At 40.5% G+C, this 21,117-nt stretch overlaps 1 protein-coding gene across 1 annotated transcript in view; it reads right to left on the bottom strand.

The window, feature by feature from the left end:
• Positions 1-21,117, bottom strand: part of HECW2 (HECT, C2 and WW domain containing E3 ubiquitin protein ligase 2) — a 202,388-nt gene that overhangs the window by 56,854 nt on the left and 124,417 nt on the right. Inside the window, exons 10-16 of the mRNA XM_044432035.1 lie at positions 19,037-20,398; positions 18,257-18,352; positions 17,151-17,301; positions 15,652-15,755; positions 14,146-14,270; positions 11,385-11,570; positions 3,494-3,628 (exon numbers count right to left, since the gene is read on the bottom strand). Coding sequence (XP_044287970.1) covers positions 3,494-3,628; positions 11,385-11,570; positions 14,146-14,270; positions 15,652-15,755; positions 17,151-17,301; positions 18,257-18,352; positions 19,037-20,398 — 2,159 coding nt within the window. The remainder of the gene's footprint in view (positions 1-3,493; positions 3,629-11,384; positions 11,571-14,145; positions 14,271-15,651; positions 15,756-17,150; positions 17,302-18,256; positions 18,353-19,036; positions 20,399-21,117) is intronic.

The raw sequence follows: 21,117 nt of genomic DNA, 5'->3' as shown, positions 1-21,117 counted from the left end.
CACTGTTTACTGTCACCAAACAACACACCACAGATCTCAGTCAGTATGAATCAGGGAGAATATTTTAGAAGTGGGCAGGAGAAGGGAGGGCCATTGTGATTGCGGGGAGGAAGGGAGCAGGCGGTTGCAGCTGCCATTATCATCATGGAGGAGAAAGGGAGGTGTAGGAAAAAGCAGCCAGATTTATTTATTTATTTATTGACTTATATCCTGCCTTTTTTCTACAAAGGGCTCAAGGCAACTTACATCATTCTCCTTCTCCATCTTATCCCCACAACAACAACCCTGTGAGGTAGGTTGGGCTGAGAGTCTGTGACTGGCCCAAAGTTACCCAGTTGGCTCCATGGCTCAACGGGTACTAGAACCCAGATCCTCTGAGTTCCAGTCCCATGCTCTTAACCACTACACCACACTGGCTATCACTGTGGAGAGAAGGCAGAGGATAAACTTTTCATATACTGGAATCAATCTCAAGTCAAATAGATACAAATTTTAAAATGAAGTCTTAATTAGCAACTGTTTGGCCTATTATCACTGTAATTGTTTTTCAAAACATTGGAAGAGCCTTCCACATGCTGGTGCCCTTCCAGATGTATCAGGCTACGCTTTCTGCCATCGTTTGGTTAAAAGTCATGTGACTTGTAATACATATTTGGAAGGCAACAGCTTGGGGAAGGCTGAATTAGTGTCACACACCTTATTCTACTTGCTAACAATGATACCTCAGTTGGTAAGGGCCATACGTTTAAAATATAGCCATTTCCCCTTGCCTTTTCATAGAAGGAATTCTGCTCCCACTGACATGAGCTTGAAGTTTTTACCAAAGTTTGAACAGATAATATTTCATTGCAAGTAACTCAAAATATGGCATGTACAAAGACAATCAGCCAAAGTTCACACAACCTCAGTAGTGCTAAACTTAAATGAACTTAGTGATATTTACTTCTGTGTATTTCATTTGGGTCTCAAACGGAAAGTCCAAAAGCATCATTTACATCGTCATTTCTCTTACAATTAGTGACCAGAAGCATTTTACTGTGCAAATGCAACCTTCACTTCCGCAGTTTGCTGGCTCTGCTGGTTTTTGTTAGTTACATGAACTTCAGTATTTTAGCACACTGCTTGTTTTTCATGCTTAATGCATTCCCCTTCCTCTCAGCATAAGAACCATACATAGTTCACCCAAGCATGGATTCCCACAACGTTGCTTCTTTGTAAATAGATTTGTCTCGGATTGAATCAGCTTAAGCAAGGAACTACACTGAAGTACAATAAGAAGATTCTCCTGATAGAACTGTGCATTCTTTAGCAGAGGCAAACTCTTTTACTGGACAAAAAATCGGAAAGAATATTTCCTTCTGGAGTTTGGGCTAGGGCATGGAAATGCAAGTATACTCAGCTCCAACTCTTTGATTTACTTTGTTTGCACTGGAAAAATAGACCTGTTTCAGGTTTCAACCCCAAGAACACTTATGAGGCAGCAAGATTCAGAGAAATGAAAAGGATTTATGGCTGAATACATGGTTTATATCAAAGTTGTGTGACCAGAGTTTCTGCTAAAGGAGTGGAACTTTTTCTTCCCTTTCACCCAGTGCAGCCCCACAAGCTGCATCCCCAATTTATTCTAGAGGTTCCTCCAAGAAGGAATATATGGACATTGTAAAGTCTGTTCCAGCTGCTTTTGCAGATTGTCAGATGCATTTCATGCAAGAATTTTCACACTGTAGCATATGAGGAAAAGGTGCATTTTGGTCTATTTTGTAATTTTCTCTATTTTTTGTGGCTACATTTGTGTAAAATTATGGATTTAAAAAAAAACTGAACCACAAGTCCATAGAATAGTGTGACTTCAAAATGGCCAATCAGCTGCAAGAATCAGCAGATGCTTAGAAATCTGCACTCATCTGAGTTCAGTGAGGATTTCTCCAACATCCCTTTCTTCACTCTGTCAGAGCAGTTCCGGGCATGCAAGAGGGAATGGGAATTCATTCCACTAGTAGATGCTATTCCACTGGCAGACAGATGTTAGTGGATACAATCCATTTGAGTTGCAGCACACATTATTATATGCCTTGAAACATATAACCATCTCAAAGGGCAAACGATGAAAACAAGCTATTGCTCCCGCCAGTATTATTCTGCAAGCAAGTCTGTATTCAAGGGCCCTCCAGTGGCATAAAGGGGAAATTACATTTTACAAACGATAAAATTGCTATTGCAAAGGTCAGGTTACTTTTGCCAAGCTGGCACAAACTGAACTCAGCTGACTAGGTCACAGTTTGCTGCACTGCTATACATCCAGGAGCGTCTGACAGCGCCTGAGGATTGACAGCTTAATGATAGATAATAATTGCAATTATCATGTTTACATTTTGGTTTTCATGTCAGGCTCAGTCAGAGCAATGCACTACTTCACAGTTTATGACTGGCTACAATATACATTTGCAGCTCAGAATTTGCCCAGAGGGGCCCTTAGAGGCTTCAAAGCTCAAGATCAGAAATCTATTAGCTGCTCCTGGCAAGAGCTTTAGCTCAGTCATACAGCATATGCTTTGCATGCAAAAAGAGCTAGGTCCTGTTTCCAGCATCTCCTGAAAGGGGTAGGAAAGACTCAATCTGGACACTCTAGAGCAGCCTTCTACAACCTTGTGCCTTCTGGACATGTTTGGACAGCAACACCCAAAATTTCCAGTCAATGGCCCTGCTGGATGGGAATTCTGGGAGTTGCGGTTCAAATGCCTCTGAAGGCCACCTGGTTGGGGAAGGCTGCTCTAGAAAGCAATAGCCATTCATTACAGTCAGTAATGAGCTAGACGGATCAGCGGCCTGACTGTTTCACTGTACAACTTCTAGTCTCAGCACTCCATCATTATCTGCCATTCCAAAGTAGCCATTTACCTGGTTGAGTGTGAAAATTATGCCATGACTGGTTCAATAAAATAAATTACGTATTTTCTTTTAAAGTCAAAGTCATGTAATATTCCGGATGGTGGGGGCAGTGAAACGGGGGTTCAAATCCATTTTTATAGTTATAGAATGCCTCATATGTTATCTGAAGTTTAGGTTGCTTGTGTGTGAAACAACCCACATGTAACCCACATTTTTCCTTTGGTTAACTTTGGATTCTTTAACCCATGAATTATACAAAACATCTGGCCAGGATGTTATTGCAACAAACTATTCATAGCTAGTTTAGCCTGCATGCAGCAACTTCCCTGCAAATACTGCGTTCATTTAACAATTTGCCACCGAAGGCCGTGAAGACATGTAAACAGCCCCTATGAATAGTTCATTGCCTGGGTTATCAAGGCCATTTTCAAAACATCCAGTTGGGCCTTTCAAAGAATCTGAGGATATTCATTCTGAAGACAGAATTAGAATGCTTTCAAAGCAATGAATGCATCAATAACAAATAAAGGAATGGACTGTGAAAACCTGACAGTACATCAGCTCTGATTGGCTCTCTCACACACACAAAGCGATGCTGGCTTACCTCACCAGCACTGTGACTGCGCTGCCTCGTTAAATGCTGCCGGTGGACCAGCACATTGGTTGGCCTGCTGCTCTGCAAAGGAAGCCGTGGGTCGATGAATGTAGTGGTACGGGAATTGTGGTCGACAAAAAAAGCCTAGTAAAACAAGGTAATACAAGAAAAGAAAGCATTATTTGCCATTCCTTACTGTGATTGTGGGTATTTCTGATTGCATGTCTTCCTGCAATATCTACATTTGTGAGAAACAAAGCATCGGGTGCTTGCAAACACCGGAAGCCTAAGCTTTGAACTTCACCCTGCAACAGGGAACTCTGGCATCTCTGATTTCCTTTTAACCACAGACAATTAACACTACAAAGGTGGCCAATGCACTGTAAAACAGATCCTCATAGGCACAGCAAGACACAATATTCAAGTAAAAGCACAATAAGAATATCTGAGAGGTGAGGGCTTAAACAACAGATCAAAGAGGATGATGCTGAGTTCAAAAATCGGGGCTAAGAGACAGGGGTTGATAACCTAGGGGTACCATCCAGGCAAGAGCTAGGTGAGAAAAATACCACACAGGGCCAATGCAAAGTACAGGTCTTATTTTTGAGAATGATATCTGGAAAGTTATGTCCCATACTCATTCAGAATTGCTAGGTAATATCTTGGGCTATATGTTTCTAGTTTCATGTATATCTGGAGAGAACAGCACAAGGGTCTCCTTTTAAAAAAAATCAAATCAAAACCTACTTATTTTTTTAAAATCTACCAATTCCTTACTGTCTAATTACAACCACAAATAGGCAAGTACACATGTGAGACAGCTGATTACATTTCATGGCACAGTGTGATTACAGGTTGAAGCATGCTTAGTGCAATTTGAGTAGGACTGTTCTAGGTAGCCCAACCAAAAACAACAACAACAACAACAAAAATACTGGGTAACTAAAGAAACTGATTCCAAAATAAGAATTTAAAATGCAAGGCAAGGCCAAGTATTTACTTTGTAAATAGTTGCAGAAAAGCTTGAGGCAGTTCAGGACATGAGCCAATGTTCTTCCATTTATCAAGCAGCTCATCACAAACTTGATGCTTACTTGCGAATCCAAATGTCACATTTTGATTCTAGTTGAACTTGCTTTGAATCAGGTAAGGTTCTGGCCTTACAACTTGATGTACTTTGGAAACTTGTTTTATGCAGCTCCAAACTTATAAAATATTTCAACAACCTGGCTATTTAATCTTTAAGGATTCAGTAACATTTGGTTCAGGGAAGATTATGTCTTCAAGGCACCACACACTTCCTTCATGTTATCTGTCATTTTAAAAAGGTTTCTAAAGAGTTAAATAGAAAAACAGGAATTTCAACAAGTGCCCTGATAAGCTGCACCAGCGACAAACCTGTTTCCAAGGAATATTTTCAGGATCTGTCTTGAGCTCCCTCAACAAATACCAAGTGCCACTTTCTTTCTTCAAATACTTCCTCAGTCCCTACCTTTACCTGTTGGCCCCTCTTTATTTCCATAATCCTCATTGCCTGAAGTAGCTAAGAATTAAGACTTAAAAGATACAATGATTCCAACTCCTTATTCACACCCCATTTAAAGGCTAATCACCTGGTAAACTAATGCTTGAGTCAACACAAGTTACCAACTTAGCATATGGTGGTTTTTCAGCACATGATTGCATGATCATATGTACTACTGGAAACATTTTTTCTCCTACACATTCTTATATGTGAGAAAGACTGAGATCATCACCAGGTCATAAGGCTCTGTCATATTCCCCATATGGATGAAGTTGTTTGGATCAATAACCTGTGGCAGGTGATATGCAGTTCTGGGGAGTGGAAGTAGGGGTGGGATTATGTATTAATTTGCAATATTTATATGCTACTCTTAATCCAGTAACATTCCTGAACAATGAACAATATAAAGGAAAAATTAAAATAGGGAATTAAATTTTTAAAAACAAATTATACCAATAAAATGATGGCTGGTAAGTGAAGGAAGTCTTGTTTAAATAAAATGCCCTTGAAAATGGTCCAGTTACTTCAGTTGGTTCAAAACAGAGTTGCTGGATTGCTGATGGGGACTGGTCATCATTCTCATAGAACGCTGGTCCTCTATCAGCTACACTGGCTTCCAATTGAAGTCTGGGCCCAATTTAAGGTGCTGGTATTAACCTATAAAGCCCTAAACTGCTTGGGACCAGAACACCTGAAGGAAAGTCTCCTTCCTTATATGCCCTCTCACCCTCTAAGATCTCTAGGAGAGGCCCTGCTCCAGGAACCCTCCTTGAAGGAGGTAAAGGGGGTGTATACCTGGAGGAGGGCCTTCTCTGCAGTGATGCCCAGACTGTGGAATGTGCTCCCTAGAAAGGTTCGCCTGGCACCTACTTTATATTCTTTTCGGTGCCAGGTAAAAACCTTTTTATTTACCCATTATTTTAAGGACTGAGGAATTTTAACTTGGTTTTAATATATTTACAATCACATTTTGTTTTTTGTTTGTTATTATATATGTTTATTCTTATTACTGTAAGCCATCCTGGGATGATTTCCATGTAGGACAGGATAACAATATTTTAAATAAATAAATAAACAAACCAGCCAAAGCTGTGCTGCTGCAGCTTACCACTCCTTTAAGACATGGATGAACTTGCTTTGATTCTAATATATGATAATTTAGTTGTCCGAATTCATGCATTATTTTTTCTGTCAGACTTACAAAAAGTTGCTTCCCTTATGAGGGCATATGTATCTTAATGAAACATCTTCGTACCTAAAAATGTACAACTACCAGAAAAGCACAGCAGGCATCTTAGTAAAGGGCTTAGGTACCTCTGCTTACAATTTTCTTGTTGCTCCTCAGGGTGGGGTGGAGCTGGATCCAGCCATTTAAGTCAACCCAATTAAACTGGAGTCTCGTTATTCAGTTCCTATTCAGCTGAATTTACTTCAAGCACCCTGGCTGAACTGATTTACAAATCGGTCTGTTTCACGTTGTTCTAACTAGTTCAACCAGTGCTTTAAGAAGAGACTACAAGCCTCCCAGAGGCTAATATTTTAATCAGATGAACTCTAAATCTAGTATATAACTTGAAGGATAAATTCAGAGCTAGTTTGCCCTACAGGAAAACAAATGTTTCTCTCTTAACAGTGCTGCATATGCACAATTCTTATTCTTACACAGAAATTTAGCAAACCATGCAGCATTCGTTTATGCTACACACTTAAGGAAGCAGGAAAGATGCTTGAGGATTACACTAAATGAATGCAATCATATCTTGTTAAGCACAAGTGCTTTGAGGCCAGCCGGTAGCAGTCGACTTCATAATGAAACCCAGAATTGCTGCTTTGAAGCCTCATTAGAGAAAAGAAAAGTCACTGGAGCTTCAAAGCTTTGGGCTAATCTGGACAATGGTACCACAGCTGGAAATAGAGTTGAAGCATTTTTTTTCTTTTTTTTAAGTCAGTCTAATTTTATACAGACCACCAGCCACCAGGCAAGGGTGTAGCCTGGGCATTTATGGTGGTTGAGAAGAGAAACAGGATATTTTGGTTTGGAAAAACTTCATATTTTACCCTGACTGAACAAATACATTGTCTAACAGAAGTTCTACTTTCAAGTAAACCATAAATCATGCATGCATACACGAATTTTATATTTACTTATATTTTGATTTATATTCTGCCTTTCTCCTACAAAGGGCTCAAGGCAGCTTACATCATTCTCCTCCTCCATCTTCTCCCCACAACAACAACCCTGTAAGGTAGGTTGGACTGAGAGTCTGTGACTGGCCCAAAGTCACCCAGTTGGCTCCATGGCCGAGTGGGGACTAGAACCCGGATCCTCTGAGTCCCTGTCCCATGCTCTTAACCACTACACCACACCGGCTCCCACATGGACATGCTATTGCAATACTTGCTAAGTTAATGAATTAGTGTTTACAAGAAGGTGACACTCATGACTGCTACCCAAACCCAACCAATTCATAACCAATTCCCTAAAACTTTCCTCTGGAGCTAAGTGCCAAAGACAAAGATAGAGCTGTCCACTAGTATAAAATTCCTCTGTGAAACTGCAAGATGCTGTAATCTTCTTCACCCTAAGTAGTCTAATACAGATTGCTGATAAATGATTAGTTTTGCTAGAGAGAGACACTCTGAGACAGTGATGCTGTTTCATTAGTCAGACGCACAATGTTTGCTCGGCAAACTGCCCATCCAGCAGATCACATTGTTTCAGTCAGCTGCCCATGCCAGCTCTGCGTTAGCAACTGCAGGGAAGAGCAGACAAAACCTATCTGAGGGGCTGGATAAAGAACAGTGCCACCCACTGCATATTTGAACCTATATATTAGCTATAAAACCACAAGGTCAACAGTCAATTTTATTTTTCTACATGGACAGGGATGCACTGCGCCTCTATTTCTGCTTCATTTCCCAGGCTGCAGCCTGACAACTAAAGTGAATTATGTTCTCATTTTTGAAATAACAACCACAACCTTGACAAAACTGGGATTGGTAGATTTTGTCCATCTCTAGGGGAACTTCCTCACAGTAAGAATTTATTATTGTGAAATCCTTTTTGTTGTTAAGCAGTCCAGCATCACCACAGGGTCTCATGAAGGATCAGCAACATGGAATTTGGCCCACAAACCACCAGTTGGCCACCTGCTTTCTACTGTATTTGTGTGATGTCAAGTGAGACTAATAAAGTGTTGTAGAGTTTACAGACTCTCCAGTCCATCCCTCCCCCAGTTTTCTGTCCCCCACCTCCAGCAACAACTTAAAGGTAAGAAGTTGATTTCAACCTGACTACCTGTCCTTCCTTCAAATTCAAATTACCCACATCCTGCCTCTAAGGTGGATTCTCTTGCTTAAGAGCCAATTACTTAGAGTTTCTGACACTTTTCAGCAGCTCTTTAGCTGCTGCTGGACCCTGGGATTAGTGATGCACAAGCTGCCCTCCTCCTCATTAGTAAGTTCACCTTGACTTCCCATGGAACCTGTAGCTAGCTGATTGACTCCCAAATACTACTGGGTTCTCTCTGAATCCACTGGTCTTGGCACCTCAGTTGCAGATTACAGCTCCAACTCTTCATCAGACTCAGTCTGTGCCTGCTTCCCTTGAAAACTGTTTGCAGGTGTAACAGGCCCAATCCCTACACTCCCAACAGCTGGTCAGTATTCCAGGGCCACTGAGAATGCCTAGTCCTCACTGGACTGCTTTGGGGGATTTGCTCTCCCCTAGCTTCCTCCACACATACACCCGAAGTGTTTTCCTTATTTCTGCAAACCTTGGAACTCTGCCAGGGATGAACAAATCTGTCAACCTCAGTCTTGCCAGGTTTGTTTGAAAAAGACTTTAAAATGCTCGTGAATAATGCCTCATTTCTCTATTACAACAGGAAACATATAGTACCACCCTGAAGTCTGTGTATATTCTCTTTTACAAGCCCATAAGGTCAACCATTTATAATAGTCCTTATTGATAAAATTAATTCTGACTAAGAATTATTTGTAAGGGTAACTTATGTTAAGGCAAATGAAATGTACAATGATCTTTGCGAACAGGTTTGAATCCCCAGCATCTCTTTTTAAATAGAATTAACACACCATGTTTTGTGAATACATTTATAACCAATGTCTCTTCTAGGGTGTTTTCCGTATACCACAGTGGCTGAATTTTGTTCATATTTGAAATATTCCTCTCATAGTTTCAAGAATAGGTTGAAACCAAGCTATATATACTGTAGCTAGATTGACCACAACATTAGGCCATTAAGTGTAATATTTATTTGTTTATTTAAAACTTTCCTACCCCATCCACCACTGACATCTCGGGACAGCTTACAATAAAGAACAAACAAAACAAAAGAAACACAGCAGCCAGCAAGACAAGATAAAACCCCCAATTAAAACCAGCCAAAATTAAAATAGTGGGAAAATAAAAGGGTTTTCACTTGACGCCAAAAAGAATAAAGCATCGGCGCCAGGCAAACCTCGCTGGGTAGCGTATTCCATACATGGAATGCCACTGCAGAGAAGGCCCTCCTCTGGATAGTCATTTCTAATCTCCTTCAAGGAGGGCCCCTGGAGCAGGACCTCCGCCTCAGATTCCAACAGGTGGGAGGGCACATGGGGAGGGAGGTGCTCCTTCAAGTACCCAGGACCCAAGCCGTTTAGGGCTTTATAAGTCATCATCAACACCTTAAATTGGGCCCGAGCTTCAGCTGGTATCCAGTGTAACTGGTAGAAGGCCACTGTTGTATGTGAAAACTGGCCAGTCCCTGTTAACATCCTGGCAGCACTATTCTGAACCAACTGAAGTATCCGGACCATCTTCAAAGGCAGCCCCACGTAGAGCGTATTATAGTAATCCAATCGGGAAGTTACCAGCACATGGGTCACCGCTGGGTCACCAATGGATCATTTTTAAAAAGAAGTGAAATGGGGAGGGAGGTGTCTTTTTAATTTCCCTCTGACATCACAAGTTTTACTATATATAAGCCTGAGGAATGAGAACTAGAGTGCTGTTATAATTACAGTGTTGGACCAAGATTCAAGATATCCACGTTATACTCTCCTTTCAGCTCTGAAACTGATTAAGTGACTCTGGGCAAGTCACTGGCTCTCAGTGAGGCTAAAATAGAGAAAAAGGTTGTACAAGCTACCTTGGGTAGCTTACAAGAAAAAAGGCAATAATCAATTAATAATTAAATCTTTAACGTATTGTGTGGTGTTTATTTAAGTAGGTTAAGGCCATGAAAGGTCAGGCCTGTAACCTAACTAATAAATTTGTCAGCCTTTAAAGTGCTACAAGATGCTTTGCTGGTAATAAAGTTTAAGTTGAAGTTTATGTGGAAGATGCAGGCACAAGGCTGGGTCAAATAGGAGACAAGAGGCAGGACTTTTTTTTTTTTTTTTTGCAAAGCTTAAATATTCAAGGGTGAGGTATACAAACTGGTCTTCAGGCTCCCTCTTCAGATTCTTTTTAATATAAATTTCCAAGAGGGTGTCTTGAGTTATCTTAGCTCCACTACAAATGTGCTCACAGTAACATAATGCACAGAAAGCCATATTCTATGCTACAGATGTTTATTAGGAGCAAAACAAAAGACAATTGTGTTTTTTTAATATCGAACTACTTCTTATATTTATGTTTTGTCTTTTCCCTAGGAGCTAAACTTCTACCCATATTTACCTTCACAATAATCTGCTGAGGTTATTTTGGCAACCAGACCAGAGCATCTGATAAGAAATGGGAGGCCTTTGCTGCTTCTCCTCAAACAGCAACATTTCCTTAGCCAGAAATTGCTACCTATGCATGTGTTCTATTTGGCTGTTGTGACTGAATCAGGCAGTGAATCAACGTGTTGGTTCCTTCAGCGTGTGTGTCTAACAGAGAGGGGATACACTTTAATGTTTTTTCTGTGGCTGTGTTACTAAGCTGTAAAAGAAAACACTTTTGTTTGTGTTGGAGTTCTCTATAAAGGAAATACCTTGCTTTTTGCTTCTAGGAAAGCATGGAAAATTATTTCTACTAAAATAAGCGGCTAAAAACATGGTCCAGCAGGGATGGCCCAGGGAACCAACAGGAGCTTGATCCATCCCTGTCTTTACCAATATTTTTAAAATTCAGGATACCCCATCAAATAGTAATTACTCTGTTGAGAACTTAAGTTTTCTCTTAAATTCTGATTTTTCTATACTGATTTTGTCACTGTTAAATGCAACACTCTCTGATGCAGGAATGTTGAAAAACTTACCAAAGATCCTTCTCCAATTTTTCTGAAGCGGAAAGTGTTACTGTACTTTTCCTTTCAAAGCAGCTGTCTTAATTTAATCAATATTCACATTAAGGTAAGTTAAATGAACATTTATAAGATATATTACCTTGCCCTGATGATCATGCTTCATTTCCCAACCTCTTGGCAACTCCAGCTGTTTATTAGCAAACATATTCAAAAAGCCCACCAAATCTCGATTATGCTGGTAACGCTCAAAATGGTGGGTATCCCGTCGGACTTTGGTGATCATGTGCTTCAGACACGTATTGTTTGTAAACATGCGGTAGGCACTCTGCCAGAGAAGTAGATAAAATAAAATAATTACTTTCAGAAGCTGAATTAGTTTTTGAATGCTTACACAGCTTTTCATAAAAAGATGCCCTGGAGTTCATAATTCACTGAGTGCAAACAGAAGTTCTTTCCAAATGAACAGCTCAATAAACCTACTGGTGAATCTTCCCTGAAGTACAGCTTTTTTCAAATTAAAAGAATGGGGTGATTTGTTTTCCATATTAAATCTGAGCCTGAATGCTGCAAAATTCATTTGCAATGCTAGATGCAAGAGAATGCAGCAACAGCAGGAATAACAATAAAAATAACAACAATGTGCCACTGAACATGTGTAGAGTTCCTTTTGAATTCCTTTTGAATTCAAGCAAATTCAATTCATTCCTTTTGAATCCAAGCACACTACAAATGAAGTGATAACCCAAGCTGTTAAAAAGCACCAGTGGGGCTCCAAATTAGAATTTGTTTTATGGTACCTTCCAAGGGGATTTGAAAACCAACATGTCAAGCTCCAGCAAGAGAGTATGAGGTAGAACTTATACTTCCAACATATGGGAGAAACAGAGACAGCTGCTTTCAAAGGATATGTAGACGATTATTGAAACACAAATTTCATTTCATTTTATTAAATGTCATAAGGATGTTTTGAGAATTAACAAGTGGTTCCAGCAAGAAAATGTAGCATGGCATGCTCTTTTTCAGAGTTCCAACCAACATGCCACATCTATTTCAAAATGCCCCTTTCCATTTCCCTTTGCTCACCCCACCTGAACAGTCTCTAAGTATTCCACATGCATTAAGCATACTCAGTCTTGGGCTGTTCAGTTGTTTTTCTCCCTCAGGGCTTTTCCCCTGAACATTCCCCCTACTTTTTACAATTCCAAGGGTTCCCCCTCAGGGCTTCATACTGATATTTCCTTTTGGTTGTCAGTAGCCAACTTTTAAAGTGGCTGTCTACCCACATGGCTGTCATGACTTAGCACCTGAGTGGGCTGTTAGCAGATATGACATTAAATAATGAGACTAAGAACAACTTGTGCGTCTTTTTATTCTGTATTAACACTTCCCTTTTATCCTATGTTAACTAGCTTCCCTTCTCTAACTGGCCTGTGAACTACCTTGAAATTTTCCAGTCCACCAACAGAACCCCTTGTCAACATCCCAAATGACCAAGGGCAGCCATTCTCAGCCTGATGCCCTCTCCAACTGGACTGAGCTACAATTCCCAATATTCTCCAGTTGGCTTGTAGTCTAACACATGTAGAAATTAATTCAAGAGCATTATATTCATGATGGCCTTATTATGGTCTAAATGTTATCTTAGCAGGCTCTACTAATTCCCAGCGGAATGATCCCTGTGTTAATTATTTCATTTTCAGAGGTGCTCACCCAATGATCAAAGTCCTCATGACCTCTCTATATGGCACACTGAGGGAGTGCGCACTGATACACAATTCCTTTCACAGCTCCTGATCTGCCCATTGTGATTGGCCAGTAGCATATCAGCACGAACAAGCACAACACTGAAGTGATAGATATGGACTGCTTCACTTCAGTTCATGCAGAAACCATTTCCACTGTGTTCAATGTCATCTTTCATATGCCATTTGCATGTCTAAAAATCAGCATGATTTGGAAGTGTTGCTGTGCCCCAATCTCATCTCCCAACAGTATATTGCATTCTTATATGCCTTAATATCTTTTTACAATAGATAATATTAATATGATATATTAAACAAGTGGTTTTTCCTAAGTGTTACAGTACAACAAAAAGGTTTTTAAAGAGGATTATCTATATGCTAATTCCAATCTTCAAAGGATTAGTGCCAAATTTTTGCAGCTAAAGTGACAAGGTGAAGGAATGAGCAGGCTTGGAAGAACCCAAGCATTTCAAGTACACAAAAGAAAAAAATCCCAACCCCAAACCCTTAAGCGGAAAAAAAAAAACCTTGCAGAGGGCCAACTGTGTTCTGTTACCACAGGAGGTGGGGTGAAAAACCAGAGTGAGGGGGAGTGGAATTAGTGGAACTCTGAACAGGCAACCCTCCACACAGCACTAGCTTCTAATTCATTTCTAGGCCCATTTCAAGGTGCTAGTGCTCATTTAGAAAGCCCTAAACAGTGAAATGTGAAATACTGCCTCCTCCTCTATTAACCTGCCCGAATCTGGAGAGGATCTTCCAAGACACTAATGCATGCTCCACTAACTAAAGAGGTTTTGTTGGTGGAAACAAGAGAGAAACTGCCTCTAGCAGCACCCAATTATGGTACTCCCTCTCAAGGGTGCTTAGAGTGGCCTCATCCTTGCAGGCAGGCTATGAAAACTTCTGTTCTGTTTGGCCTCCAGTGGTTTTTAAAGAGCAGAATTATACACTTTAATTTTAATGGTCTTTTCTAATTTTGCTCCTTAAACTATGGCATTTTGTTTTGCATACCACCTTGTTATTTTATTTTTTAATATATGAATAAATAATGAAGCTTTCTGTTGTAAGTCCAACTTGTCTAATCACTCTAATATGCTACATGGTGCTACTGAAAATTCAATACATTATACAGCTGTACTTGTGTGCGCTACTCACGGGGTTAGAATGCAGCACTGTGAAGAACTCTGGGCTGATAAGAAATTTCACAGGGGGAGATTGTAGCAGTAGAGTGAGCCTGGACCTGGAGGTAGAATGGGGCAGCACATTCTCCCTTCGGAAATCTAACACAAACACATGCACAGAGTCATGAATTAATTCAGTGCTATAAATGGAGAAATGAACAAAAATTTGGTGTTGTTGAAGAACATTCCTCTTGCATTAGCACTAACTGTAACTACTTACACGCAGCTTCAAACCATGTTTGAAATTCAGATTCAACATGAGCAAAGGATAGCCAGTTAGACCATCAAATGACTAAGAAACACCAGTTGGTCCATAATGAGCAGGTTTTGAATTACTTCTAGTTCTCCTTATTTCACAAGGCTTTTAACAACGAGAGTGTATTATAAACAGGGCTACTGCTCTCATTACTGAGGGATTAATTGGCTAGAATATTATTAACTGAAAAGTGCAGGGACCACAAAAAGAGGGAATTCTACTTTTCAGGAAAACAGATAGTGGTAAGGAATTGAAGGAGAATATAGACAAAGTAATAGCAATTTCACAAGGTTCTTCTCTACTCCATGAATTCACTATTTATATGGGTCATTGTGAATCTGAAGGTGATTTAACTAGAAGCAGTTTACCCTCACTGAACATATCAAATAATTTACACAGCCACCACTGAAAGGTAAAGATAGATTGATATGAGGAAAAGCAGAATTTTTTTCTGCTGAAAAATACAACACAAAAAGTGTGGTGATAGAAATCTTGATAGAACTGGTTTGCTTGCTTTCATTATGGTGTTTTGAGTGAACCAACCTTTCTGTCTTTGCATACTTTCCCCCTCTGATGTATTACCAAAGATGATCATTTAAACTGTTATGTTTATTTTTAACTTACTTTTGTATTTTTCATGTCCCTTGTAGAATTGCTCAAATTTGAAGTAGGAGTTTACAAATTAAAATGTGTTAGGATTATGGGAGCACGCAATAATACATATGTTTGTTTAATCCTGTCTAAATGCCAATTAAGCTAGTGGCCATTATCATATCATAACTTAAATATATTTCATATAAAGAAGGAATGCCTTGTGTGTGACCTGAACCAATTGCAACTCAACTTCATTAATTACTCACCCTCATTACTGAGCAACTCAAGAAAAGGAGAGTTTTCTCCTAAAGAATATGAAACTATTCTCCATGATTTACACAGTAAACTAGGAATCCCCACTAATAAAGATCCCCGCTAATGAGCAGCAAAAGCAGCTCACACAGTTTGCCTGTGGATATTTGTACAGAAAGAGAGAGTCAAGTGCTTTGTATACATAAAGTTCATTTATGCTTCTTCAACATTTAGAAAAGGAGGAAGTCGAAACCAAAGCTGTTCGCAAATACTCATTTTTTTCTGCAGACCAGTGCCGTTCCATGTGGGTCAGCCCCAGTCTCAAGTAAAGCCCAGTGTGTAACTGAAAGAGAAAAGGGGCATTGAGCACAAACTTGCCTGCATTAGGGTGATGGAAATCAGCATCCTCGCCGGCTGCATCCATGGCGCTTGGTTGCTCCTCTGGTCTGTCATTAGTAATTGTTCGGCGAATACTCTGATACCTGGAATCCCAAGATGGGAATAAATATATCAGAGATTTCTCCTCTAGCACAGCCAAAACATGAGCGTGTGACTGTAACCAGCCATCAGGCGGAGGCAAGGGAGAGAAGAAAAGCAGAGACACTCCAACTCTGACAAGAAACTACTACTTTCAATGCATCCTCTTCATAAACAACTTCTTCTCTATCTGGTAATTGTAAGAACTTAGTAATGAAGAACCAGTGCCTGATTTTGATTTTCTTCTCTTCCATCCCAATCTCTTTCCTTGTTGTGTCTTTTTAATTATAAAGCAATGGGCAGGGAAAGACTCTCTTATTACTGATCTTTGTGAGCTACTCTGGGAGCGTTTTTGTAGAGCAAAGTTGGATAAAACTGTTTCAAATAAAATGAAATAAAGAAGATGGTTTGCCTCTAGACTCTAGGGACAAACTTGTTTTGTGGTTATCCTCATCTATTTCCATGCCTTTTCCCCATAAGTAGAATTGGAAGGGCCATATCACTTCATGAATTTAGGAATGTACTTCTTCCCAAGGCCTATAGCTGAGATGAAAAATACTCAATAATATTGTCAGTAAAATATGGTCCCCAAAGACTGAACAGAAGATGTATATATACTGGTACTTTGCCAAGTTTGTGAAATGTTTGATTTTCAATACAAAAGCTGCAATTTTGAGAAGTCTGTGTAATCCTACTTACTTTCCACTGTTTCATACATTTTTCACATTCTTCATCCCCCCCACCCCATTTTATTTGTGCCAGCATCATTTTTTCCTAACTTGACAGAGGATCCAAACAAATGGTTGGACCTGATGGCCTTCATGGCCCCTTCCAACTCAACTATTCTATGATTCTATGAAGGTTCATGCTTTGAACAGGAAGATATCAGAGAATGATATAATAAATATTATTTTATTACTTCAGTGAAGGAAATAAATTGTATTGTCCACACTTTGGGGAGACAGTTGTGCTGATAAAATGCCAGCAATTTAAAGTAATTCTAGAAATTCCCATTCACATGTTTGCACCTTCTAGGAATGCCCCTGACAAATTATGAAAACAGAAGTAGAATTTCAATGACCATGAAAATGCTTATGAATCTCACAAACAGACCCTGCCCCACACGCACACAAACTCACACAGCTTTGTCAGTCATTGCATTCAGTAGTTAACTTTAAGCACATCTTCCATGGTTACTGACAGGATGGAAAATGTTAATGCAGGTCATATTCCAAACTTTATAACTGGTGAAATTTATTAAGACGACTAATGGTTCTACAAGGAAATTACATGATGTGCAATAATGAAGCCTAACCAATGGTCAGGCAAAAAGGATATCTCACACAGGATTTCCTTTGTGCTGCACATATAAAAATGGAAATAATCCATGTCATGCTCACCGGCGATTCAGCTGCTCCATTTGCTGTATGGAGTTGGAACGCTGGAGGATTTGTTGGGCTGGGGGAGCCGTGGGCCGCTGCCACGTTGTTGTCCTGTTTACGTGGTCCACATAGAATATCCTTCCATGGCTGTCAATACGTGCTTCCCAATCTAAGATACCAAGAAATTGGGAAAATAAGGTGTGAGGTACTGGATAATTTAGAGCAATGTTTTTAAAATACCTGATGTCCCCATTTTTACATACATCATTACCTCCACCAAAAGGTTTATATTTTGAGTGCTCAAACAGCAAAATTGGCAGGCTTCTCCACAACACACCCTGTTCAGAAACAGTTGAATTGCCCACATTTAGTGGAGTCTGACTTGAAGGAGGCAAAGCCGGAACAGCAAATCATACACTGGTCATCCGCCTCCACAGGCAGTTAATCCATAAGGTGCTTCAATTGTTTAATACATTTATTTTGCATGGTGGGTTAGCAGTTTTCATAGGGCATATACTTGTGCCAGTTTTGTAGTTCAGAAGAACTGCAGAGGTGCACCATACCCTTTTTATAAGAAGCGACCATATTTCAGTGGTCAAACAGAATCCACATGCTATGCATGTCAAAGATCCAAGGTGTAATTCCCTAGCATCCCTATCTAAAAGGATCAAGAAATGGATGATGGGAAAATCCATCTCTACTTCAGATTCTTGAGAGCAACTGCCAGACAAAGTAGGCAGCAATCAGGAGAGATATGCAAATAGAGTGACCCAGTAAAGGCGCCTTCCTATATTCTCATAAGACCAATCCATTTCCATTGGGTGGCCATCACAGAACAAAATCGCCAGAGAAAGAACCATTTTTTAAGCACACCCCTTGTTTGTTTGTTTGTTTGAGACTGGTGAAACAGAAGATAGCATTAGTTTTGCACACCACCAAGAGAATCCCGGTTGGGACTATTGGATACAGTTTTACAAATCGAATTGAATCAAATCAAATCAAAAAATATTAGAACAAAGCCTGGTTCTTTTAGGTACAGCAATCCATGGGAAGTATGGTGCCGCTTTCCAGTCTCATGCAGTGTGTGCTGAATCCTTTGAATTAATACAAAAATTGCTCCTCACTTGGTGGCAGGGCTTCATCCACTCTCTGATAACGACTCACATCCTGGCGAACTGAGGGAAGTGATCTCAGTGGCTGATGGTCATTGGCTTGGGAATCTAAGAACCAAAGGAATTGGTTAGTTTAAAGTTTTCCATTAAAACACAAAGAGGTAGTGTTACACTTTGTTTCACATTAACTCTCCTGTAACTCAAATAACAACCAGGCAGCTTGCGAGGCCTTGTAGAAAACCACAGAAAGGACAGTATCTGTCCAAATTCAATCCAAAGTCCACAAATTATCTGAATCTGCCAATAACAGAAGCAGATAAATTATCATAAGAGTTAAAGGTGTCTCTTAGCTCAAACACTCAGCTAGATCTTCATGTTAAAAAAAAATCCTGCCACTTTGTTGACAGAATAGAGAGAAATCCAGAATCTCTGGATTTCTTGATGGTATCGAGATGAATGAACAAATACTGAAAAACATGGACTCAACCTCACTGTGTTGAACATTCACATTTTAGCTCTAGAAAAAAGAGAAAATCCTAATAGGCCTGAATATGTGCCTTCAGTGAATGGATAATTGCATGCACACGAATTGAGCTTGGACATATCTTCAAAAACTTTGCAGAGGAATGGATACAATGTTTTCTACCCAAAATATATTTTATGCAAACAACAGAGGTGACTATGGTAAAAGGAGACCACCACAGAACGAGCATGGAGGGGAGAGGGGTAACATACAGTTCACAGCATTATGCTTTACATCTGGTAATGAGAGTCCTCTTTGAGAGTCGGTACCTCCACTAGCTCCATCCACCTCTGAAGCTGCTCCCTCACAGGTTGCCTGCGCCACTCCACCCTCTTCCTCTTGAGACTGACCACGTGGAGCTACAACCTGCAGGCTCTGCCTCCTCTGCCAGATCTCTTCAGCCTCATCAATGTCCTGCAGCCCACCTGCTTCAGACAACAACCCCTCCTCTTGAGCACATGGTATGTTCACTGCAGGCAAAGAGGCCTGAGTGCACACAATTTCTTGCATTTCCCGGGGAGGATCACTGCCAGCAGCCTCTGCTGTACAAGTTCCTTCTTCCTCCTCCTGAGAAGAGCAGGCTGGAGTCTCAGATAATCGGGTACTTTCAAAGGATGAGCCCTGAGTGTCAACAGACAAGAGTCGGGGAGTTGTGCCTTCATTGCAGGAGCCATTGGCCCCTTCCACATCACTTTCTCCTTCTGGTCTAGTGCTTGCTTCACTGACACTCTCTGTACGAGCAGGATCACTTTGCTCAGTTTCTGATGAAATCTGAGAAGGCTCTGATCCCTGGTCAACCGATTCAGCTTCCCTAATTCCTCTTGTACTTCCAGGAGCACCCTCAGAAGCTCTAGCATCCACACCAGAGGCCGGCTGCTCTGCCTCCCGAGTCGCAGAAATGTCACCACCAGCCAGGTCACTTGGCCCATCTTCCTGAGAATCTTGAGGAGTTTCAGTTTCTTTTCCCATCAGCTCAGGTTCGGGAGACCCTCCAAGAGTCCCCTGCAAACCATCAGAAGTTTGCAAGGAAGCTTCTGTGTCTGGTGCTCTCCTGGCTTCCTCAGGACCCTCACTTTGTGATATCTGGCTTGATGAACAATTTAAAAAACTAACTTCAGCACTCCTACTAGCACCATTCAGCATGACTAAACCACTACCATCAATATCCAGTGATGAATGGAACCCCAAAGCTTGGTAGTATTCATGTTCCTCTTCATCTGAATCAATGTGCAGCATAGCATTAAGTCTCGTATCAGTAGGGAAGCTACTCCTTAATTTTGGGGATGCCCCAACAGCACGCTCATTACAAGCAGAAGTCCCAGGTCGAGACTGATTGTTTTGCTCTATTGCATCTAAATAGTCATTCAGAGAGTCCTGGCGGCCTCTGGGAGGTGAAGACCTTGAAGCTGCAGACATCAAATCCTCTTGCTCTGTATCCAGAGTTGTACTAGTCCTCAGAGAATGCCTTGAGGTGGCATCCATAACCGATTCCTCGGGGAATGGGCCATTTGCACAGACAGGAGGTGAGTCATGATGCCCTGCAGGGACATCTTCATCATCAGAAGGGCTACCCAAGTCTCCATTTATAGAATTCACTCCAAGCAGGGTTCCCACCGTTTCTGGTGAAGCATCTATGAAGAAAAATGCAAAGACTGGCTTAGTAAAACTTGCCTGTGCATCTAAACCATGACTCTGAATCCTGCTATCAAGTACTGTACTCATATAACCCCTGAAGACTATAGTACAAACCAGAGTACTTTGCAGAATTAGTGAACTCTTGGAGATAGTTTCAATTTTAGTTAGCTGAATATACGGAATGCTTATGTTATCGGGTTTATATGAGCATTTTACACTTTTTAAAAACAGTCTCCACCTTTCACTATGAATATGGGTTTATGCATCTAATTAAATACATAGCTTTTGAACTCTGTGTGCCACCATTTCAGAGGGAGGAAAAAATAAAGTATGATGGCTTTGCATGGAGTACACAGACCCACCGGAGCTTCCTTTCATAGTAATATTAACGATGTAAACTCACTACTCTTATGAAATGTGCCCATTAAATAAATTCATGCAAACTGTCAGCTTTTACTAGTACATGGTATCATGAGCAAAGATGACAGTGGATCAGTTTGCATGATCAGTGGCAGCTGCAATGGCTTAAGTGTTTGCCGCCACTGTGAATATTTAAGCTACTCTGGACAATCACCATGGATTATCATGATGTGCAAATTTAGGGAAGGAGGGAGGAAGGGAGAATGAGAATCCTGTTTCAAGATTTAGAAGCTTCATTCACAATAAGAATCAAAGCAGTGTTGTTCTTAATATAAATCAAACAGGAGTACAATGT

The sequence above is a fragment of the Varanus komodoensis genome, unplaced genomic scaffold (assembly GCF_004798865.1).
Source record: "Varanus komodoensis strain SLA01 unplaced genomic scaffold, ASM479886v1 scaffold23, whole genome shotgun sequence".
NCBI classification, from domain to species: domain Eukaryota; kingdom Metazoa; phylum Chordata; class Lepidosauria; order Squamata; family Varanidae; genus Varanus; species Varanus komodoensis.
The sequence above is the reverse complement of the archived record's forward strand: the minus strand, read 5'-3'. Positions and strand labels throughout refer to the sequence as shown.